The 25,799-nt window shown below is 39.7% G+C and overlaps 1 protein-coding gene across 2 annotated transcripts in view; it reads left to right on the forward strand.

Annotated features, from left to right (window-relative positions):
* Window positions 1-25,799, forward strand: part of SORBS2 (sorbin and SH3 domain containing 2) — a 463,189-nt gene that overhangs the window by 399,816 nt on the left and 37,574 nt on the right. For both annotated transcript variants that reach the window (XM_075347124.1, XM_075347123.1), the window contains exons 17-23: window positions 277-455; window positions 6,532-8,106; window positions 10,646-10,731; window positions 12,369-12,409; window positions 12,513-12,627; window positions 14,011-14,139; window positions 20,168-20,368. In XM_075347124.1, the coding sequence (XP_075203239.1) occupies window positions 277-455; window positions 6,532-8,106; window positions 10,646-10,731; window positions 12,369-12,409; window positions 12,513-12,627; window positions 14,011-14,139; window positions 20,168-20,368 (2,326 nt within the window). The remainder of the gene's footprint in view (window positions 1-276; window positions 456-6,531; window positions 8,107-10,645; window positions 10,732-12,368; window positions 12,410-12,512; window positions 12,628-14,010; window positions 14,140-20,167; window positions 20,369-25,799) is intronic.

Raw genomic sequence — 25,799 nt, forward strand, 5'->3', positions numbered from 1 at the left:
CTGTAGTTCTTTTGTGATGTATTTATACTGGTACAATCCAAAATTATTATATGGCTGTGTTAAAATAATTGCTGATGGCCTTCATAAGAAAGCCGCAGCATCACACTTATTGCTCCTCACTTATTTATAGAGGTGAGGTTTGGATGCAAGCCAGGGAATCGAAATGTCATACAACTGGTATTGTGAAAAGAACCACGTTTCACCACACCTGTAAAGAAATGGAACACTCGGTTGGATATTTTGCACAATAATTAAATGAGGTTTTTATTTTCCAAGTTCTGCAAGTGATTACAGAAAAAGACGGAAGTCTGAGCCCAGCGTTGGTCATCAAAGAGTCAGCAGTGACCAGAACGCAAACAGACACAGCCTTGGTCGGACAGGAATACAAGGCACAAGTACCACCCTGCAAAAACCTTTCGTTAACTCCTCACCTCCATCTCCTTCGAGGACAAAAGGTGGGCACGATGGTTAGAAATGTAAATTCGAAGTGCAATAGCGCTCTCTGCTGGTAAACTCTTGTATAACAGTATTTATCACATACTAGCGCTTTACTGACTATTGTTAAGGCTTTTGTTTCTAATCACTTTAGGCTAGTTTCACACTTGCGTTGGGTTGAATCCGCTGGGTCCGTTGCTGCGTCGTTTTGACGCATCCGTTATTTTTGTGTTGCCAACGGGTCCGTAATTTCACAGGAATCAATTAGCTGATTCCTGTTAAATAACGAACCCATTGCATTCGTTGCATCCGTTTGGCGTCCGTTAGGCGTCCGTCTAACGGAATGCGTCGGCTCCGTTTTTTGGTTTTTTTTTTTCATTTTGGGCATGCTCAGTAGAAATTAGCGGAATTCAGCGGCGGATTCCGTTGTAAAGCACTTTGCAACGGAATGCACCACCATAGGGATCCATTATAACTATTGACGTCTGTAACGGAATCCGCCGCTCGGCGTCATTTCAATGCAATCAATTAACGTTACATGCTGCGTTCCTTCTGCTCGGCGGAAGCAACGCAGCGTCGGCCAGCGGAAGCAACGCAGGTACTTTTGGCACAATCCGTCGTCCATACAAGTCTATGGGAAACAGAGGAATCCGTTAACGGATTGCAACTTGAGGAAAACAACGCAAACGAAAGTACCCTTACATTAAAAAAAATTAATAAACCTATAGATACTAGAACAAGGTTTCTCTGATAACTAAAGACATTTTTTATAACTATACTTGAATAAAGATAATCATCTTTAAGCCTTATATAGCGATATAATTACAGTAAATATTAGAGGACTTGGGAAAATGACTTGTGTTACCTTATTCTGAGCGGCATTCACTATTCTGCTGGTTCCACTTGGAAACTCTACAAGTTCTGGTGTAAAGACTATTGTCCTATAATATAACTCATTACAGCTAAGGTCTACAATTAACCAGGAAGAATGTACAGTCATGGCTGAATGTGTTGGCACCCTTGAAAATGTAACAGAAAATGAAGTATTTCTCCCAGAAAATGATTGCAACTACACATATTTTGTTATACACATGTTTATTTCCTTTGTGTGTATTAGAACAACACAAAAAACAAATTAAAAAAGGCAAATTGAACATATTTTCATCCAAAATTTCAAAAATTGTGCAGACAAAATTGTTGGCACCCTCACCTTAACATTTGGTTGCACACCGTTAATAATAAATAACTGCAATGAATCGCATCCTATAACCTTCAGCAAGCTTCTTACACTTCTCAACTGGAATTTTGGACTCTTCTTTTGTAAGCTGCTCCAGGTCTCTCATATTTGAAGTGTTCCTTCTATCAACAGCAATTTTACGATCTTTCCACAGGTGTACAATGAGATTTAGCTCCAGACTCATTGCTGCCACTTCAGGCTTCTCCAGCACTTTGTCTCCATCCATTTCTGGGGCTTTTTTACGTATGTTTAGAGTCATTGTTTTGCTGAAAGACCCATGACCTAGGGCTTAAACCCAGCTTTCTCACACTGGGCAATACATTGCTACCCAAAATCCTTTGGGAATCTTCAAATTTCATAATTCCTTGTACACAATCAAGGCACCCAGTGCCAGAGGCAGCAAAACAACCGCAAACATCTTTGAACCTTTACCATATTTGACTGTAGGGACTGTGTTCTTTTCTTTGTAGGCCTCATTCCATTTTAGATAAACCATAGAATGATGTGTTTTACCAAAAAGCTCTATCTTGGTGTCATCTGATTTTGGCTTACTCACTTACATTTTGGCAAACTGCAATGAAGCAAGAGTATATCCAGCACCTGCAAAAATGAAGAAATAAGTTATAAAAGGTATTGTTTTCACGCAATTAAAAACATAATACAAACAAAATAGACATGGAACAGAAAGGTCTACGCTGGTCTGTTTCATTTTTTATTTTTTAAATGCATAATAAAAAGTATGTTTTAACTTATTTTTTCATTTTTGCGGATGCTGGATATACTTTTTCCATGGACTTTATTTGCTTGACACCCAGGACCCGGTGTGGAGTTCAGTGCACCGCACCTTTATTTAATTCTAATGAGGAGCGAGCTGATCGTTCACCTCTGTTGCACTAGCTTTTGTTATGTTTTTGTGTCAGCAGTGGGGTCCTCCTGGGTCTCATCCATAGTTTCATTTCAGTCAAATGTCGACAGATACTTTGCACTGACACTGTTGCCCACTGAGCCTACACAACAGCTTGAATTTATTTGGAACTTGATTGGGGCTGCTTATGCATCATCCTGACTGTCCTGTGTTGAAAGCTTTCATCAATTTTTCTCTGCCGTCCACTTCCAGGGGGACCGTGCCATGCGTTGTAAACTTCTTGATTATGTTGTGCAATGTGGACAAAAGAACATCTCTGGAGAGGGACTTGCAAATTTGAGATCATTTTCAACAATTTTAGTTCTCAAGTCCTCAGACAGTTCTCTTCTCTTTCTGTTCTCCAAGCTTAGTGTGGCACACACAGTTATACAATAGAATGTTTGAGTCAACTTCTCCCCTTTTTATCTGGTTTCAGGTGTGAATTTCAATTTGCCCACATTTATCAATTGCCACAGATGAATTTGAATGAGCATCACATGCTTGAAATAAAGTTTTTACCCACAACTTTGGAAAAGTGCCAACAATTTTGTCCAGCCACACATTGAAGGTTTTATGTGACATTACGTCCAATTTGCCTTTTTTTCTCTGTTTTGTTTTTGGGGGGGGGGGGTTTGTGTGTATTGCTCCAATACACGCAAAGGAAATAAATATTTGTATAACAAAATGTGTAATGGCAATAATTTTCTGGGAGAAATACGTAATTTTTTAGAACTTCAGGGATGCCAAAATAGTAACCAAACTTGAAAAAAGACCTAGGTCTATCTAGTTTAATCTTCCTCCACCAATTACTGTATACATTTTTATCACGAAATCATCTATAATTGACAGTATTATGCATACTGGGGAAATCATCCAGCCCTTTTTTAAAAGCTGTTATAGTGTTTGCTATTACAACTTCTTGCGGTAGAGCATTCCACAGTCTGACTGCTCTAACTGTAAAGAACCCTTTCCTATTAAACTTCTGGAATCACCTTTCTTATACCCGCAGCTTATACCCCATGGACCTTAGTATTGTCTTTGGAAGGAATAAGCCAATGAGATCTCCTCTGAGATGTCTTTTTCCTAAGCTAAACAAGCCCTACTTTCCACCCTCTCATCATATGAGAGGCCTTCCATTCCTTATACTAATCTAGTTGCCTTTAAACTGATGCTAACTTGTGAATATCCTTTTTAAAATGCATCTTTGTACTGTATTAGCCAGTAGAGATGAAAGAAAAAAAATGTTTAAAAGAACTGAGAGTCCTCAGTGGTTGATACCTTTTTAATGGCTAACTGAAAAGATGGTAATAATAGCAGCTTTCGAGACTACTGAGGTCTCTTCATCAGGCTCAGTATAACACAAAATCTGAAGAGTCACATATTTATACACAACAGGACTTAGAATGGAGCAGTAAATAAGACAAGTGACATGAAGCAGAACGATCAGTATGGGAAGGGGACAGACAGTTGTGACAGTAAATATTGCAGCAGTTCATAGATAAGGAGTGTGAAAGTTTTATTGTCCTCTGATTGAGGTCTGGTCTAGAGTTGTGACGCCCCCAGATGGTCTGAGGAACACATTTCTTAATTGATGTAAAAAGACATCTGGGGGCAATTTTTTTAAAATGTGGATCCCAAAACTGGATCCCATACTTCAATACTTTCGGCCGTGACTGTATACTTAGAGATTTCAGCACTGAAGCCTGCAGAACTTTGAATACAGCCTGCAACTATTATACCAGCTCTAACTATAGATCAATTGTAAATGTACCTTTTTAGAAACATTTCTAAAGTTAGGAAGGTTGTCTGCACTTGGATTAATACTACTTCAGCCAGTTTCTTAGTATTGACTGTGAATGTATCTGTGTGTGGGTGTTTTGACTTTGTTAAAGGGAGTCCGTTAGGAGAGAATAACTGTTCAAGCCAAGCACTGGCGGTCAGTGCTCCCTTGGCACTGTTAAATAATTTAGTGCATGTTCCCATTTGCTTATTTTTCCATCTATCTCTCCCTCCTCTTGCAAGATTGACACCTCTGGCTTTACAGGAACCAGAGGGGGACAGATAGGTGAGAAAACAAGTTTGATGGGCCGGTGCATTGCATTGTTTAGCCATGCAAAAAAAGCACTGAGCGCCAGTGCATGGTTTGAAGAGTCATTTTGTGCTTACTTGACTCCCTTTAAACTACACTGCTCAACTTTGAAATGTTATCACCTAGACTGAAAAGTTTTGGAGTTATGGAAATTACAGCATCAATAGACATGTTAATAATATGCAAATAATAAGAAAAGAAAAAATGTTCAAAACATCTTGATTTATTTAGTATCCTGTATGAGCACCAGGAGCAGAAATCCATGCGCTTGCATGCCTTGGCTGCTTCCAGTGAGTTTATTGATGGTTATTTGTGAAATTTTCTGCCACATTGAATGCAGTTGGATTTGGAAATTATCAAGATCCACTGCTGGCAGCTTCCTTTGCAATTGCTGACTGATGACATCCTAGATGTGCTCTATGGGAGACAAGTCTGCAGATGCTGTAGCCCATTACAGAATGTTTAGGCCATTCAGGCTGCTCACAGTAGCACAAGAAACATGCAGACTGGTGTTATTGTGTTGAAAAATGACTCCTGGGATACTGGAGAAATGGCCATACCACTGACTCTATGATTGATTTATTGATTCATTCATTCTGTGCTGCTAGTGAAATTGGACTTCACTTAGCAAATCTATGATGTAAAACGCTGTCTACACAAACCATCAAGAGGCAGTTGCACTACAATTGGACTATGTTCATCTCATACAAATTCTCAAAGGCTATCCTGGTGCAGAGCAAGACAGTGATAGAGGCTGGAATGCAGATCTATACTCTTCAGTGACGATTTCCACTTTTGTCTTGGACACACTGATAGCCGAAGATTCGTCAGAAGACCAAATGACCATTGAGGACGTGTTAATTAGGTAACATTACACTGGTCCTACTCTCAGGATTATGGAAGTTAGGTGGCATAATTATGCTAGCCGGACCCGTCTAGTTTTCATTCCAGCTAACAGCTTGGTCATACATTATTTTAGTCATGGAACCAGTGGTACGGCCATTTCTCCAAACTGTCCCAAAGTAATTTTCCAACACAACTCCAGATCGCATGTTGCTACTGCTACTTTGAGCAGCCAGTTTGGCCTTAATGTGCTACCATATCCTGAATTGTCTCCAAACTTGCCTTCCATTGAGCACATCTGGATTGTCATTATTCAGCAATTGCAAAAAGAGCTGCCAGCAGTGGATTTAATGATTTGTGTGCCCAAGTGCATTTAGAACATTTCTCAGACAACCATTAATAACCTCACTGATGACAACCAAGGCATGTAAGTGTAAAGATTTATGGCATTGCGCTCATACTTGATACTGAAGAAATCGAGATGGTTTGATTTTTTTTTTCCATTTTCCATCATTTGCAAATTATTAACGTTGGCTATCGATCCTGAGATTTCTATAACTCCATGACGTTTCATTCTTGGTGTTGAAATTTTAATGTTGAGCAGAGCATATCAATCAAATTTCTTTCCTTTTCTAATGACAGATGCCCCTTATTGCAGAAATATTCTTGTACTCTCCCTTATAATGTAATTTAGATTAAAATGAGCAGAGTAATATTTTTCTATAGATTTAAAATTTTGAATTGAAAAATAGTCCATGGTAATATGTTGTGTCCTATGGTTATAAATTAGATGTATTGGTTTCTGTAATATAGATAATGTAGCTGGTGATATGTTCTGATAAGATCAATAGTCATGTTTTGGATAACTTTTATGGGTTTTGGTGAGTATGCTGAGGTTACTTATATCATGCCTCTGTCTTTTCTCTATATTTTATTCTGTTACCAATGCTTTCTCTTTTCCTATAAATCTGTTAATTTCTGGACGTGTCTCTCTCTTGTCATGCTGCTCTTTGGATTTTGAAGGTGGGGATGTTAGCAGAATGTATCCCCCCATATTCACTTATTCTGTACATAAACCGAATGCCTCAAACTCAATAGATCACTGTAGTGGCTATAGTTACCACTTAGCTGTGCCTGATGATACAAAACGTGCAATCAGCTTTAAGAATGGCTGGCAGATGAATCGACAGAATGCAGAGGTGTGGAGCAGCACAGAGGAAACAGCGTCACCAAAAATTAAGTCAAGAAGTTGTGATGATTTGTTATTAGAGGATCACAATGACTTCTCTACAAATCAGGCCAAATCTGAAAGCTTGGGATCCTTATTATGTGAAGACAAGTCTAAGCAGAATAGTCCCACGGTGTGGGGAAACTCATTCACATCTGACGGCTGCGCTCCAAACAAGTCCAGGGTTCGTCATAGGTCAGCACATGACACTCCAGGCTTCCTAAAATTATACAAAAAAATGCATCGCATCAACCGCAAGGACTTAATGACCTCTGAAGTAATCTGTTCTGTGAAATCTCGGATCTTGCAATATGAGCAGGAACAGCAAAAAGGGATATTTGCAGATTGGAGAACAGTGTCTGAAGAAGTGCCAAGAGATATGGTCCCTACAAGAATATCTGAGTTTGAACAGCTTATACAGAAATCCAAATCCATGCCTAACCTTGGGGATGAGATGCTGTCTGCAGTCAACTTAGATATCTCTACCACCAGCACCTGCCCTAAACGTAGGTTTTCTATCGAATCTCTTCTCGATGAAGAAGCTCAAGAAAGACGGGTATCTCAGGTACAGCAGAATAGGAAAGCTAAACTGTTAGTTCCTGTACATATTGAAGTAACAAGTGATCAGATTCCAAAATCACATGTGGAACTTTCGGATAGTGATCCGGAGGCAGTTGTATCTGACCTGAGTGACTTCATACAACTAGAAGGATCTTCATTTTGCAGTGAAAGTGATTTTGACCACTATTCGTTTACATCTTCTGAAAGTTTTTACGGTTCTGGGCATCATCATCATCACCACCACCATCATCACCACCACCATCGGCACCTAATCAACTCCTGTAAAGGAAGGTGCCCAGCATCATACACGCGCTTCACCACCATGTTGAAACACGAGAGGGCTAAGCAGGACAAAAGTGAAACTTCAGGAAGGAAAGAAACCGATTCAGGCCTTTCCAAAATTGCTTTCCTTGTCAGTCCAGTGCCTTTTCGTAGGAAAAAAAATTCTACGCCTAAAAGGCAGTCTGAGAAGAGCCGGAGTAAAGCATCTGTGTTTGAAGCTCTGGACTCTGCTCTTCAAGATATCTGTGACCAAATTAAAGCTGAGAAAAGGCGTGGGAGCTTGCCAGATAACAGCATCCTGCACAGACTTATTAGTGAGCTTCTGCCAGATGTTCCGGAGAGAAATTCTTCTTTAAAAGCATTTCCTTTATCCACCCCTAACCAATCTTGCTACCAGCTGCCTCAGGATGGTGCTATCCATTGCCCACCTTATCAGAATGATTGTGGAAGATTGCCCATCAGTGCCTCTTACCAGGATGTGGATGCAACCAACAACAACTCCCAGGAGAACCCATATTCTTTCAAAGGTGCTCCGCTCTCATTTCCCTAAATTTCTCAATGTATCCACCTCATTTCATTCATGTCAATTTCTAAGTTTGTGGAGCCAATTGTGATGCAGAGATGTTGTAGGAAGATATAGATTGTTCAGAATACTACAGATTGATTTATTACAAAATTACTGTGAAAATATTCTGGTGATCCATCCAACCACTCTAATAGTAATACCTAGTCCAATTTTAGACACTTTCTGCTTTCTCTTCATCTCTGTTTCAAATAATTATTCATAGTCACTATCTATTTATTGTTCCTATGGCAAGCTTTACCTCTTTTATCTCCATATGAGCTTGTCAATCTTGCAATCTCGGTACATTTATGACCTGTGAGATTATAGTGAAATGTACCTATTCTATTCATGCATGACAGACATAATAGACGGTTTAGTAAATTGTAGATTAAGATTCCCAAACTAACAGACTATGGTTAGTCAACATATTTGGTAGTTTGTAAATCCCTATAGTCCTACATGTAATGATAAATGCTACACATAAAGGAAGCAGCACCAAGAAAAAAACATGATGGCATGTGGATAGAACATGTAAAAACAAATAATTTTTGCGCATGTATTGAAAATACTTTGTATGTTTTGAAATAACGAGGAGTCAGTTGTTGTGCCCCTAGATATGTGTCTGACCGCCAATATGTGTCCACCATTGCTTCAAGCGGCGGTGGAGACATTGGGACCATTGTTCTGTCTCAGCTCTGTGCACTAATACCTGCTTGTGATGCGGCCATATAAGTTACATATTTTTTCTCTATTTGTCAGGGGGAAGTGCAGTGTTCTATGTATGTCAAGTAAGCAATTTCAACTGTGTGTGTTTCCCCTTCCCTCTGAAATGTGAAGAAGAGCAGGAAAAATGGATGCATCCCAACCAGGATTGGTACACCGTGCCAAGATGGGGCTTGTCACACCAGAGGAGGCTTTAATTCTTTTCCATCTCTTCTTAATTGGTCACAGAGTCACAGATAGTGAAGGTTGAGCAATAAAATGCTCATTCCTCAATTCGAGCTGGTCATAGGGTTCTACGAGCTCAACATGAGTAATGAGCATTATGGAAAGTCAATGATTGGCCTGTTCGGGTATCTGCCCACACACAGCCAGCCATAAACACAGCATTTCCGGCAGGGGGAAGGGCGGTTTTTTTTTATTCTTGTTGTTAGTCACACTACATCCTAGAACTTTGTTTTATCCGCCGGGAGAGCCATTCAGAGACTGCGACTAGCTCTCTTTGGGGTGTCTGCACACAACATGCTGTGAGCCAAGCCTGTGCATTGTGGTCATTGTTTCACGGACGAAATATCCGAGCATCCGCAATATTCGGCCGAGCAACATGAGTACCCAAGCACCCCGATGCTCGATCAAGTAACGAACAGTGCCGAGCACATTCACCCATCACTAGTCACAAATAACACCGGTCAGAAAAATCTATGGGCTTTATCACTGACACTAATTTGTTTCAAAACTATCAAAGTGTTTATAACCTATAAATTGGAGAATGATTTACTTTGACATGTTATGTCCACTGAATAGTGATACTTTTCATGCATTACCCCCACTAAGGAGTTCTAGAATATATTCTCAGAGCTTCATATTATGCACATGTTGATCGTACATGACTTCTGTCTGGTTCACTTTTCTTACACTTGCCAGATATAGTTGTATGTGCTAACTCATGACACTAGAAGTCTGTCATGCACTTTATTAATGTTCTGTGCTGGTGTTCAGTCAAGGCTCGGAGTGCCTTCTGGTCTTCACCTGCAGCCTGGACTCTCTGTAATGGTAGACCAGGAGAATGACCATACTGCAGATGGCATATTTACTATTTTAGGATCTGTCTGCTGAATCTTTTCTCAGATGCGAGGTACGCTTGTGGATTACACCAGAATAACCAAATGTTGTGAGAGGTTTTCACAGTAATAAAAAATTGGGGTTAATCTGTACCTGAATCATGCCAAATAAATATTCTGTTAGCGTCTTGCAAGATAATAAGTGCACCAGAAAAGCTGTAATAAAAGTAAGGAAAATTAAAATCTAAGATCGAGTATTTTATCAAGTAAGTTTGTTTTGCATGCGGTTCCTCCATGCATGTGTATACAGCATGACATCCTTTAGGTGATGCATCCATCCCTGTCCATCTGTGTTTCACATCCACAGTTTTGATTGAGTTAATGTTTTCAGCAGATACGTGAGCAGAAAATAGTGTATGAGAGTATTAGATCATACTGTGCCTGGTAGATGAAGCCTTTCTCATATGGAAGGCTGCAGTGAAGTCACTGCTCAGGAATGCATTGAACGCCATGGGGGCTAAGATCAGCATACCTATTATGTAGTGGAAGGGCTCTGCTTGTGTCACTCACTTAAAATAGACTGCACGTTTAGGATATACAGTATGTAGGGAGATCTAGAAAGTTGTACTAGATCCATATTTTATTTTGCCCAAAGTGTCAGGCACAGTAAAACAATATAAATAAGAGGAGATCGTATTTAATAATATTCTGTTTTTATAGTGGATCAAGATTCTCAAAGAAATTATTCGTCAGCCTTTACTGATGTGAGCAAGAGTTCTGCAAGGAGGGCAGTAAAAGAGAAGGAGGTAACGTACACTCTGCAATATCTTATCACGTGGCCTGGACCTGAAGAAGTTGCTTTTCTTGAATATGAGCATAATATAAAAAATGTTACTGAATTGTGTACAATTATATATGTTGACTTACAGGATATTATACATCTCTCTGAGAGTTTTTTCTTTTACATGTGCAGGCAAATTGGCGCCAATCGACAATATAGACAATTGATCGTCGCTTGTCTAATAACTTACCTGTTGGAATTATCGGGAATGTTTCATACAGTCGCTTTTTTGTGCCATCATTCATATGAAACCCCTTACCTTATTGTCAGCAGTACCTTGTCTTTTTACATAAGAAAAAAAATACAGCACTCTGAAAAGCCATAAATATGTAAACATTGCATATATGAAATTGCATTACTGCTATAGAAACTATGTTAACCCTCATCTGGTACCATGAAAAAAAATCACAAGTTTGTACCAATCTGCATGGTGTCACATTGACCCCATGGTACCAGGCAAGGGTTAAAAATGAGGGACGTAGTGCACAAATTGGCCAATTCATGTGAGCCCAGCAGCCACCGACATGGCATATTCCTTTGTTGGGACCATAACCTTATATACCTCTATTTGAGCTGAAAACCTACAGTTTTAAGGGCAGGCAGGATCCAGCTCTAAATAAAAATGCCTCAGGCTGATGAACAGAGTGCTCAGTTAGAAGTGAATCTCCTACAAATGTAAAAAAAAACTGACCAGCACCTCCAAGAATAAGACATGTGTGAATAGGTGCAAGCAGAGACAACAAGTCAATATAACCAAAAATATCAGCCTAGGGCATTTTTTATTACAGCTGGATCTTTCCTGTCCTTAAAATTGTAAGCTTTCAGCCTGGTTAAAGACATGTAAGGTTAGGGTCCCAACAAAGGGGTACGCCTTGTCGCTGGTTGTTGGGTTCTAATGAATTGGCCAATTTGTGCACTAAGTACTTTATTTTTAACATAGTTTCTATAGCAGTAATGTAATTCTAAAATCATATATTAAAAGTTTAAATATTACAGCATATCAGAGTGCAGCTGTATTTTTTTTGTTATATTGATTGGTTGTCTCAGCTTGAACCTGTTCACAATTGTCTTTTTTTTGCTTAAGGGGATGTAGTACACTCTTTTTACAAAAGGGGATGTGCTGCCGATACGTTTTATGTGATGAACGATAAATTAACATTTTTTGTTTGATCACAGGGCAGATTTACACTGTGCAGTTATCAGAAATAAAGTTCATACAATCATTCATTTGGGAAATTTACAAAGGAAATGTGAGATGGCCATACATATAAGATATTTATCTGTAGATCAATGGTAGACCTAGTTTAATTCAGTAAAATCTGTTGGAAATTTTATGATCCCTAATGCTAGTTTAAAAATCCGCTGAATTGCTTTGTAGATTAAATTATTTTTTTTTCAAACGCAAATGAGGTGCTCAGAACCTTGTGGGTTGGGCTATGCTGTTGTGCGAACCCTGCCAAAGTGCTCCTCTTAGCATAAGGACTTGTGCTTACTCTGATAGGGATTTTAGACATGCAGACTCCAATCTATTTCTATCTATGTAAACACTTTGTATAAAAACCGTACTTTCCATCATAGTCGTCTTGTCTTTTTCTTGTCTAGCCCGCCAGAGCCGTGTATGACTTCAAGGCTCAGACACCAAAGTAAGTGCTTAGCTTATGATGGATGATAACTCATCTGGTACTCTAAATGTAAAAAGTCTTTACTGACCTCACGTGCTTTTTATGAATGTGATTTAATTTACAGAGAGCTGTCCTTTAAAAAAGGAGATACTGTGTACATCCTCAGGAAAATAGACAAGAACTGGTACGAGGGCGAACATCACGGACGAGTGGGAATATTGCCAATTTCTTATGTTGAGGTTAGTGGAACTCATCAATTACATTATAGTTCAGGTTACAGAAAGTTGTTCAAAGGTCTATGTGAATTTTCTTATTCTGGCCCTTTATATTATATTTGGTGCTTTATGTTTCTATTGCTCAACATTTTTAGGTATCTGTGTATTGTCTGTGCATATAGAGTATAATTACTTCAGAGCTCTATATGCTGAGAACAACCTCTCATCTGCTGAGTACTTTTGGGACTATATTAAGCAATTTTATTGGCACAAACAACCCTTCAACCAGAACTACTCTGTCAACTGGGCACAGAAATGAAGAAAGACAAGTGATAGAAACGTCCATGAAAATAGTGGATGCCTCCATAGTTATCACTATTTATGGCTACAAGTGGTTTGAAAAAAAAAAGGATTTAGTATTAATTTGAGAAACCGAGTTTCCATTCCAAACTATATCCCTTACACCTACTACACTTCATGTATTTAGTAACTTATCCCGGAGTCATCCAGAGTGTAATTCAAGCACATTGCCCATCTGTCGTAGCTTGTCCAGTTATCTCCAGATGACAACCGGACTGAACCCTGGTCAATGTGAAGGAAGGATATTTTCAGTGTAGGTGGCAAAGTATCTCTCCTAATTCTGAATGGTCATAGTATGGGGCCCACATTGCTTTTATGTTCAATAGAACGTATAACAAAGTGTTGCACTTCTATAAAGTCTAAATCCCTGTGCGTAGTTTGTAATAAAAAAAACTACTGCCATATTCGCTGTCTCCGGGTTCAGCATTGAGTCTTTGCTGTTGTTCTCGGTAGCCAATCAGTGGCTTTAGGGAGTTACGCCTACAGGGGCAGAGCCACTGAGCTCATTGACTGGCTACCACGCTGTCAACGTAACGTCAGCGCTGTAGCCAATACTTGGACCAGCGGCAGAGACTCAGCACTTAACCTTGGGAGGGTGAGCGAAGCACACTTTTTTTTATAGCAAACTGCACCTTGGGACCAATATTTTCTTAAAGGGCACAGCCCCTTTAACTAGATACAACACAACATAAAATCCAATTATGGTATATGAAAAGCAACAGCAGAACTTGTGCAATGTTCCGGCTAATTAAATATTCCTATTTTATTCTCAAAACAGTCATCTTGGATAAAGCTAAAAAAAAAAAATGTAAGACTCAGTTTACATTTTTGTGGCAGTTTCCATTTACACGACGAATACCACCAATGTCCGATGACATAGGGTCCATTGGTTTTGTCTCTTTGACGTGCTGTGGGGTAGAATAGTGCTGCACACTTACAATGAATGTAAATCAAAGCTGCTAGTAACATGCCTCACGATTAATTAGAAAATGTTTTAGAATTTTTTGAGTATATAATATCTCATGGTCTTTATATTCCTTTATGCAGAAAATAAGCTCAACTGAGAAATCACAGCCAGTACGACCCCCACCTCCTGCACAAATTCGAGAGATCGGAGAAGCAATAGCTAAATATAATTTCACTGCTGACACAAATGTGGAGCTAACACTGAGAAAGGTGAGTCCCTGATGGATAAGGCCAGCGACGCTGAAGATTTTTCTCTGATCCCACGGTTGGTTTGATATATTTTGAAACATTTTCTTTAAAATCTCACATTATAATTGAACACTAGCTCATAATATCATGTGTCCTATGGATCTGTGATAAATACATCTTGTGGGAAAATTCCTGTAAAAGAACTTTAAAAGAACCTGTCACTACGATTTTGTAATATAAAGTAAAGCCATGGCAAGAATGATGCCATAATACTGATTAAATTGACACCTTTGGTGAAGAAATCAGCTTTGTGGTTCTTCTTTAATCACCATCTGAAGTTTTCTGATAATTAGGTTACAGTGCACTGGGAACAGACTGTTCACGGGGTCTTCTCCTCCCTATCTGTGATTCCTCGGCCCTTCGCCTGCCTCCAGTTTTTAAATTAAAGGTCATTGCTGGTATTTCAAACAGAAGAGGCCGGTCATTCACATACTGGAGGCTGGTCATTTACAGACCGGAGGTAGGCAGACGGGCCAGGGAATCAGAGAGGAGAAGACCCAGAGTACAGTTCAGCCCCTGTGCACTGAAATCTAATTAGCGAACACTTCAGATTGTAATTAAAGAAGAACCACATTTCTTCTCTAAAGGTATCAATGGAATCAGTATTACAGCCATGTCTTTACATTATAAAATTGTGCTGACAGGTTCTCTTTAATGTTTCTTGGTGATTTATCTTCACACAGAGTCATTGTGACAAACTTGCCTGGCATGAATACAAAAGTAATTAATAAACAAGTAATAAAAGTAATTATTAAAGAAGTTGTTTGCAGGATGCTTGAGTTTGCTTGAAAATATCTACGATGTACATGCAAAAATTTGGAAAAGCGCCATTGTCATACCTGTCATACATCAGCATGTGTATAAGAGCACGAAGGACAAAACAGTGGCCAAGAAGTCATCAAAATTGGAGTTTTGGGGTTCCAAGTTTATTTTCTGCACAGAATAAAGGGTGCTTTACATGCTGCGACATCACTAACGATATATCGTTGGGTCACGTCGTTAGTGACACACATCCGGCGCCGTTAGCGACATCGCAGCGTGTGACACCAAGGAGCGACGATCAACGATCGCAAAAACGTGAAAAATCGTTGCTCGTTGACACGTCGCTCCTTTTCCAAATATCGTTGCTGCTGCAGGTACGATGTTGTTCGTCGTTCCTGCGGCAGCACACATCGCTATATGTGACACCGCAGGAACGAAGAACATCTCCTTACCTGCGTCCACCAGCAATGAGGAAGGAAGGAGGTGGGCGGCATGTTCCGGCCGCTCATCTCCGCCCATCCTCTTCTATTGGACGGCTGTTTTGTGACATCGCTGTGACGCCGAACGCACCTCCCCCTTGAAGGAGGGATTGTTCGACATCAACAGCGACGTTGCAGAACAGGTATGTGCGTGTAACGCTGCCGTAGCGATAATGTTCGCTACGGCAGCGATTACCACATATTGCACCAACGACGGGGCGGGTGCTATCGCTCGCGACATCGCTAGCGATGTCGCAGCGTGTAAAGCACCCTTTAGACAAGACTAAATGTAAGAGAGACACTGAATGATGGGACTCCTTTCCAGAAGTGCAGGCCACATTTTAGCATAATAAAAGTGCAGCTGAGAAGTTATAAACAGGGATTTTAGTTCTCTATCTAAATGGAGACAAAGTGACCTTACTGGGACACATCTCACCAGTCCCCTGTCTTGATATCACAGGTTAATTTTTACTCAAGGAATTAAAAAATAAATATTCCACCTAACTCACTAGTAGGTGCACAGCTCACATGGCATGTATGATGCAATCAAAGAAAGTAAAAAATCCAGCTCCCGCGATCCAGTAAAAATCATGAAGGTTTTATTTATTATTGCATGGAGACAGAACAAAACATAAGAACAGAAAATGCAATATATTTCCGATCACTTATGATCCTTCCTTATGGCATTAAAAATACAAACACTAACATTAAATATATATATATATCTACCCCCCGTAACATTCATTGAATATTTAATGTCATTGGAATAAACTCAGATGTAAAATAATTACAAGGACTATATACTGAAGACAGATACAAAAACTAAGAACACAAAAAAAAAAAATCAACATAAAAATAAGAAATATATCTAGAGAGAAATACAATCTAATCCTACTGTACGATTTGGTGCCCTTTTATCTATTTTGGTGTCAAACTAGGCATTCTCAATTGCAAACAAGCTGATTTTATTTGTTATACTCATCCCATCACAGTGAATTTTCTTCCTTACATAAAATATATAAGACAGGACTCCCTCCAGTCTTTAGATTTATAATTGCTGGGATTAGATCTCTTAATGAGATTCTTTACTCCTGGGTAGTTGGCCTCCTCCAATCATTAAGTAGTCTAATACCTGGACGTATACATTTAACATAGGATTGGTTATGCAGAGTCTTGTCATGTCAACTGCATTGTTACTGTTTTGCTCCTAATGGTGAAATAATCGTTTCCTGTATACTACAAATGACAACCTGTTCTCACATTCCCTAATAGCTCAGTGTGTTATTAGGTTGATTGCCCAGCTAGGTTCGAATCGAGAAGCAGCCATGAAGAAGATTTCCCAAGAAAAGAGAAACCGCATCATCCACCTCAATGATAGCGGTCTTTTGGCCAAGAAAATTGCCAAACCCCATCATCTGAGTGCTATGACAGTTGAAAGAATACAAAATGAAGTCCATCCATCAGTTCAAAAGCAAAGAGGTGGACATCCAGGCAAAATATCAACAAGTCGGCTCATCACAAGGTCTATTATTTCTGGTGCGACAAACACAGCAGTGGAGGTGGCTCTTATGCTTAGTAATAGTGAGATCACAGACATCCATACAAGCACCATGCGATGCATGTTACACAAGTCTGGAATGGAGGCATGAAAAAGGTGAAGAAGCCTCTACTGCAATATCGTCATAAAAAGCGTCAGCTCAAGTTGGCAGAAAAGTGGACAGTAGAAGAAAATTTGGAGTAATTAGATGAAGGTCAATAAACTAGGCTTTGGTGGGTGCAAATGGATCTGAAAGAAACAAGGAAAGGGGCTAATAGATTGAGAAATTGAAGAAACTGTCTACTGTCGTCGAGGAAGCCTGAGGCTGCTTCAAAGCGAAAGAGTTGGATACTTGACCAGAATCGATGGTGGTCTCAATGCTGAACTCTATGTGAATATCCTACAAGACAAGTTACTTTGTACACTCAATTACAATGGAGTGTGAAAATGATGACATAGTTTTCCAGCAGGACAATGACCCGAAGCATACTTTGAGATTAGCGAAGAAATGATTCAATGACAATGAAGTAGAGGTGCAGGAGTGGCCCCCACAGTCCTCAGACCTAACCCAATTGAACACTTGTGGTATTGTTAAAGAAAACTATATACAGACCCAAGTGAGTCGACCAGAATGCACCAACATTGGGAACGTTTAGAAGGGACATGGGATCAGATTTCCATCAAGACATGCTTGAATGTGATCAAGAGCATGCCCAGAAGGATGGCTTTACAAAATACTAACAAAATAATAAAAATTAAAATTTAGATTTTTAGGAGCAAAACTGTAACAATGCAGTGACATAAGAATCTACTTAACTAATTATATGCTGAATACTGTAGTTGCAAGTCACATTTATGTATCAGATAGCCAAGATGATTGCCTATAAAATGAAGGTGGTCTCCCAGTTAAAGCTGTAGTGGATGGTGAGGTATAGAGCCTGAAAGTCAAACGTTCAAAACATTGTTCCTCTTTTGTGCGTCAATATATGCCAAAGATCTTAAGCAGTTTATTGTTTTCTTTTTACTTAAACATAATTACTACTTTTTTGATGATCATTATTAATTGCCAAGTTGGAACACTTTTATGGAGGCTAAGTTCTCCCCATCCCGAGCTAATATAAGCATGGGTTATTGGGAGAAATGTTTTTTGTTTGCTGATGACGAGAAGACTTGTGGGGCTGTTGAGTATGACAACTACATTGATGACCTGCTGCTCTATTAAGATGCCAATCTAGCAGCTTTTTAGCCCTTTTTTTTTTTTTACGTTTATCAATTCTAATTGTATGGAATTGAAGTTTACCTGTTATGTTGACTCTCAACATCATATAATTTCCTGCACATATAGGAAGGACACCACTGGCAACTTGACTTTGTACGCGTCTTCATGCTATCCCCTGCACACCATTTGCAGTGTTTCGATGTGAGAGATGATTAGGCCGAGAAGTAGTTTTTCCACTTTTGAGGCCTTTTTTCATGAAGCTACTAATATTTCTAATTGCCTCCTCCAGCGAGGCTAACCTGGATGGTCTCTCCATAGAGCACATGAAATGGCCAAGGCTAAAAATAGGGACACTCTTTTATGTGCTAAATCTAGATCATTTGCTACATAGGATGAGATCATCCTTATTCTTTTGCACACAATATACTTTACAGTTTCATAAACTATGCAATATCATTAACAAACATATCCCAGTTCTGTAAGATAATGAGTTTCAGTCGAAAGTTCTGCACAGCGCACCAACATAGTTGTGCTGCACAAAAAGCTGCTACTTTAGGAAGGAAACTGTCTCCTAGCCTGTTCAGAATAGAAAAAGGCCAAAAAGACCACCTAGTTGGAATGCAAAGGTGCATATAGATATGCATCTTTTACCAATTTATGCTAACTTCTCAACATTTGTCATCATACAGCAACAATAGCATTTTTCATATAAAACAATATATCAACTGTAACACTATGTTTGTTGATTATTTAGTCTCTTGTAAAGAGTGTTGACTCCAATTTGTACGTTGTACCAGCTGGTCACTAAACACCTTTATTAGGAGACATCTTTCTGACACTGCTATTTCAGAAAACAGGGACATTTCTGCTACCTCTTTCCTTTGCGCTTCTATATATCATGGTCAAACTTCTTTAATTTTGGTCCAGAGTATTCAGTTAGGGTGGCTTTACACGCTACGATTTTGCTACAGCGATCTCGTTGGGGTCACGGATTTTGTGACGCACATCCTGCCGCTGTAGCGATCTCGTTGTGTGTGAATCCTAGGAGCGATTTTGGATCGTTGCAAAAACATCCAAAATCGCTCCTCGTTGACATGGGGGTCCTCTCCTAATTATCGCTGCTGTCGCTGGGGGGAAGTTGATCCTCGTCCCTGCGGCAGCACACATCGCTACATGTGACGCCGCAGGAATGAGGAACATCTCCTTACCTGCCACACGCCAGCAATGAGGAAGGAAGAAGGTGGGCGGGATGTTCGTCCCGCTCATCTCCGCCCCTCCGCTTTGATTGGGCGGCTGCTTAGTGACGTCGCTGTGACGCCGAGCGAACCGCCCCCTTAGCGATAATGTTCTCTACGACAGCGATCTCCACATATCGGCATAACGATAGGGGCGGGTACTATCACGCTCGCCATCGCTAGCATCGGCTAGCGATGTCGCAGCGTGTAAAGCCCGCTTAAATCCTCCCTTGGGTGGAAGTGATCACAAACATAAGCTTCTCAATAGCGAAGGCTATTGGATTTTCCTTCTTAATACCCATATACGGCAGGGTTTAACTAACAAAACGAGATTTGATTTTACATTATTAGTAATAGATTTCTCTGTGGCTATATTTCTTATGTTTTATTTTGTTTTTATGTTGATTTTTGTTGTGTCTTTAAGATTTGTACCTGTCTTCAGTATATATTCATTGTAATTAGCTTACAAATAAGTTTGTTCATGTGATTTTAAGCATACAATGAATGTTATGGGGGTACATTTATATTTAACATTAGTGTTTGTATTTTTATGCCATGAGGAAGGATTATAAGTGTTCCAAAACGTGTTGCCACATTTTGTATTTTTGTCTTGTTCTATCTCCATGGAATCATAAATAATTATTTACTGGATTGTGGAAGTTGGAATTGTTTGCTAACTTTTACCCGACCTTACAGGTTTTCTCCTATAACAGATGAATAAAGGTCTCTGGTCAATACTAACTACCTTGTCTTCCAGGGTGACAAGGTGACACTTCTTAAGAAGGTTGATCAAAACTGGTATGAAGGTAAAATTCCAGGAACCAGCAAACAAGGCATCTTCCCAGTGTCCTATGTGGAAATTGTAAGAAAGAGTCCGTCCAAGAGCCCTGGTGTATCTCCAGAAAGGTTACTTCACCAGAATTACTCCACTGAGAGGATACGCAATTCAAGCAGCACAGTAAGTATTTCCTTTCAGAAATATTGCCTTCCATATCTGAGCTTATTTCTGAAATTCCGTCCATTACGTGATAATATTTTGGTATCCTCATCATTGCTTGTGAACCATACACGGACGATGACATCAGTAAGAACAGTTTCCTGGTTAATAGGTTAGTGTTGTGTACACATATGTGAGAAGGTTAATATGAGAACAAATGTAAAAGCCCTTGTGTTTTCTGCAGTATCTGGTTTCATTGCCTTCTGGATAATATATATACGGTACATATGGACAGTTGTGCCCAAAAATGTGACATTATTTGTTTGATTGTACCCTCTCCCCGTTAGAGTGATTGTGCAAGTAGTATATCAGAAAAACAACACTAGGGTCTCATATATTTCCCATCAAATGTCATTTCATTTATTTTTACTTAACTCCTTCACCACCCGGCAATTTTCCGTTTTTCCTTCCCTTTCTTTCCTCTTTTACTTTTCTGTCAATATAGTCATATGAGAGATTTGTTTTTTTTTGCAAAATGAGTTGTACTTTTGAATGACACCATTCATTTTACCCCATATTGTACTGGAAAACGAGAAAAAAATTCCACGTGTGATGAAATTAAGTGCAATTCTTTGATTGTTCTGGGGTTTTTTTACTTATCATGTTCACGATCTGGTAAAACTGACCTGGTAAAATGATTCCCCAAGTCACTACGAGTTCATAGATTCCAAACATGTATAGGTATTTTTTTTTTTTTTATTAAGTGGTGAAAAAAATTCAGAAATTTGTCAAAAAAAAGAATTGTCCTTTTGTCGCCATTTTCCGAGACCCGTAGCATTCTCATTTTTCGTGATCTAGGGCTGTGTGATGGCTTATCTTTTGCGTCTTGAGCTTACATTTTTAATAATACAATTTTTGGGTAGACGCGATGTTTTGCCTCTAATTGTATTCTATTGCAATGTTGTAGCAATTTAAAAAGTAAAAGTCTGACATTTTGATTAATTTTCTTATTATGCTCTTTACCGATTAGATTAATTTATTTTATTTTTTTTATAGATTGGGCAGTTCTGAAAGCAGCGATACCAAATAGTTTTAGTTATTATATATTTTTAATTGTTTTATTTTCAATGAGGGCAAAAGAGGGGTGATTTGAACTTTTTCTTTTTTTTTTTTAATTTTACACTTTATTTGTTTTTACTAGTTTCCTTAGGGGACTTGAAGCTGATGCGGTCTGGTCACTTATGCTTCAGCACCGATCTGTACAGCAGAAATTCTGATCTCCTGTGACTGCTGGCGCTCACAGCAACTACGTAATGACCGTTTTTATCAGATGACCCCTGGCTCTCATGACAACCCATCGACACCCCATGATTACCGTATGTCATGGGGCCGCCGATGGAGGCAGGAAATGACACGCTTCCCGCCGGTGTGTGTTAAATCCCACTGTCAGAGACTGACAGCGGGATTTAACTAGTTAATAGACACAGGTGGATGTCCAATGCACCTGTTAGCTGTTCACGTTGCGTGATTAGATCAGCCGATATGTGCGAGGAAACATGTGGGTTCGCCGTGCGAGCCCCCATTAAAGGGACACACATGACCTATGATGTACTAGTACGTCATAGGTCATGAAGGGGTTAAATGGAATCTATCAGTATGATGAACCCTTCTAAGCGGTCTATATAAGAATATAGGTCATAGAAGGTTGAATAAAATGATACATTCATATCTGTGGTCCAATTGTCTTGTAACACAAAAATATATGTTTTTCTAAATATGTAAATGAGCTTTTAAGATCTATGAGTAGGACAGAGATCTCTCTGAGAATCTTCCTCCAGAGCTTATTTTCAATGAATGGGGGAATTACCCATGTGAGACATGTAATGACTGACAATCTGCTTTCCTGATCTCTCTGCAGAGTTGTGTGTGATTTCAACTAATTGTACAGCAGAGCAGAACTTTGGTGTCATTACAAACAGATCTGCAGCTGTAGTTCTCCTCTCAAAGTGCTGTCAGCTGTGCTGTTATGCCAATCCCCAAGCGCTGGCTTCCTGTCAAATGGAAGTTGACGAAAAGTTAGTTATAATCATACTCAACTCTGCAGTGAGATCAGGATAGCAGACTGTCAGTCATTACATGTCTCATGCTGGTAACCAACCCTTTCATTTAAAATAAGCTCTGGACGCAGATTCTCGGGGAGATCTCTGTCCAGCCCATAGAGATTAAAAATTCATATACATATTAAAAAATACGTGGATTATTTTTGAACAAAACATCAGATTACAGACATCAAGGTATAATTTTACTCTACTTTCTATGGCCTGCATGCCTATAATGATGGCTTAGTAGGGTTGATCCTACTGATAGAAAAAAATTATAGAAAAACGGTAACACAGTTGCATTTTTTTCATTGCACTTTTCCCCATTTCTTAGTACATTACATGGTAAATTAAATTGTGTCATTCAAAAACGCAAAAAAACAATTCCTCATACAAATATGTCAACTGAGAAATAAAATGTTTTTAGTTCTTGGGAAAGAAGGAGAAAATATAATATGCAAATATAAAAAATCGGTTGCTGATGAAGTGGTTCATATGTAGTCATGAAGTGGAGAGAATGGGTAAAATCAAACTTTATGCAAGGACAAATCAAAAATAGAGTGCCTCAGTACAACATATGCTAGCACTTACTGGACAGCCAGGTGGAGCTTTGGAGCAAGTTTCTCCTCGGAGGCCTAATAATGAATCGCAAAGCGTGTCATGTAGGTCAGAGGAAATGAGGTAATGGGAAAGAAGCACAGGGAGTTTTGGAGTGCAACATGGACAATTCCTGTTTCTTTTGGAGGTGGGTGACTTTCGCAAATTTTTTGACAACTCATTTGCCATAAAAAAAAAAACATTCTAATGAGTAAGTCAGGAGGGAGAGTTTTTCACTGAACAGCTATGTGATGTGAATGGCCATCATATAGGGTTCTAGCTATTTTTACACTAAGATCCCAAACTTTTCCTTTGCCTACAGTTCATAAAACAAAATAGTAATTTGTAAATCACTGGAAACAAGATGTAAGAACTATTTAAAGGGTTCTGACTTATAAGTCGTTCTTAAAGGGAATCTGTCAGGTGATTTTGTAGTACAATACGGTTATCTTTAAAAAGGACTTAAGGAGACCTTTCAGAATCAGTAACTTTTAGGGTTCTACCTAATACTGTAATTTTGCTGTAAGCTCCATAGAATTTAGTCTAGTACACCCTAGTTAGCTGTATCCACAAATCAACAAAAAACAAAGGGAAGAAAAAATTGAAACCACACCAGAGTTCATACTTTGAAAACGTATCAGCTTCACTTGAAGGTCGGGCTATAACAAGCCTTGTACAGGGTAATTTAATACAGCGGTACAATAGTGCTCTGCGCCTGGAGAAAATCCACAGTGCGGTCTATTCCAATAGTGAATAGAAGAAAAAAATCCATGGGACACTCACCGATGGGAGATGCTTTTTTTTTTAATATCTCATGAGACATCACTATCCAAGCTGCTTAATGGGTAAGCGGGGTTTATGGGAGGCACAGGCACCTGTACAGGCGACAGCTCTTTCGCACCTTAGGGTGCTTCAACGGGTCCTATAATAGGACATGTATTTTTATGTCTCACGAGATACGAAATAAAGAAGCATCGCACAATGGTGAGTGCCCCCTGGATTATTTTTTCTATTCACTAGTCAAGTATATGTAAATATAATTTGCATATTCACTGCTTCCCCCACCCCACCTCTCACTGCATTGACTATCACTGCTGAGAGGTGGGAGGGAGTATGGGTGGAGACAGCAGTGCAAATTCAGTTCAGATTTACTGATGCCAGCACTAAGAGGTGGGAGAAGGGAGCAGTGAATATGCAGTTAGCATTTACATAGAATTGATTAGTTACTACATCACACTGAATTCTAAAGCTGGGGTCACACATAGCGACGCAGCAGCGATCACGACGGGCGACCTGACCTTATCAGGATTGCTGCTGCGTCATTACATGGTCGCTGGTGAGCTGTCAAACAGGCAGATCTCACCAGCGACAAGTGACCAGCCCCCAGCCAGCAGCGACACATGGAAGCGATGCTGCGCTGGTAACTAAGGTAAATATCAGGTAACCAAGGAAATCACTTCTCTTGGTTACCCAATATTTACCTTAGTTACTAGCATCCGCCACTCTCACGCTGCCAGTGCCGGTTCCCTGTTCTCCTAGCCAGAGTACACATCGGGTTAATTACCCGATGTGTACTCAAGCTACGTGTGCAGGGAGCAGGGAGCCGGCACTGGCAGCGTGAGAGCACACCGCTTAGCGTTGGCTCCCTGCACTCCTAGCCAGAGTACACATCGGATTAATTACCCGATGTGTAGTCTGGCTACGCGTGCAGGGAGCGGGCACTGGCAGCGTGAGAGCGGCGGACGCTAGTAACCAAGGTAAATATCGGGTAACCAAGGAAAGGGCTTCCCTTGGTTACCCGATGTTTATCTTGGTTACAACTTACTGCAGGCTGCCAGACGCCGGCTCCCTGCTCGCTTCAGTTCGTCGCTCTCTCGCTGTCACACACAGCAATGTGTGCTTCACAGCGGGAGAGCGACGAGCAAAAAATGAAGCAGGACATTCAGCAACGACCGGCGACCTCACAGCAGGGACCAGCTCGTTGCTGGATGTCACACACAGCGACAGCGACGGGACGTCGCTGCTACGTCACAGAAAATGGTGACTTAGCAGCGACGTCGTTGTCGCCGTCGCTGTGTGTGACACCACCATAAGGAGCTTACAATAAGATAACAGGAAGAGGGAGAGCTATAAAAGTTACTAATAGAGAAAGGTCTCCTTAAGCCCTTTTTAAAGATAACATTAGTATTGTACTAGAAAATAACCGGACAGATTCCCTTAAAACCATGCATAAGTGTATTACATTGTGTAACCTATAACTATTTCAAATTTACACTATACTTGTATCAGGATCTGGTCAGTAGACGGTGTATAATACATTAAGTGTCTGGTGTCCTCCTCCCCAATGACTCCTACAAGTTCTAATACCGGTGGCTGACATTAGGATGTCAAACTTCTAAAACTACAACGATGCTTGATGATCTGTTACCATTTCACAGATTTACTTGGCAAAGAAGGCCTCTCCGAATGACTGGAGCATCACATTTGAGATTAAGTCACACATCTATATAACTTGGTATATGGATGTATGTGTGAGAGTGTGCTACGAGCCCTGTACACACAGTGAACTAGTGAAATGTTATCCCAAAGGTTATTTTTAAGAGATTCTTGATTTGTCCTTTTCAGGACGTTATTTTAAAGTATTTAAAGTCTGAAAAGATGAAATTTACTAATATACTTGTCAGTCCTGAGTGTCGGCAGCTCCTGTTCTGTAGACAAGGGGTTCCAATATTGTCATTTCACCGCTGGAGACAAAG

This window comes from Anomaloglossus baeobatrachus, chromosome 1 (assembly GCF_048569485.1).
Source record: "Anomaloglossus baeobatrachus isolate aAnoBae1 chromosome 1, aAnoBae1.hap1, whole genome shotgun sequence".
Classification (NCBI taxonomy): domain Eukaryota; kingdom Metazoa; phylum Chordata; class Amphibia; order Anura; family Aromobatidae; genus Anomaloglossus; species Anomaloglossus baeobatrachus.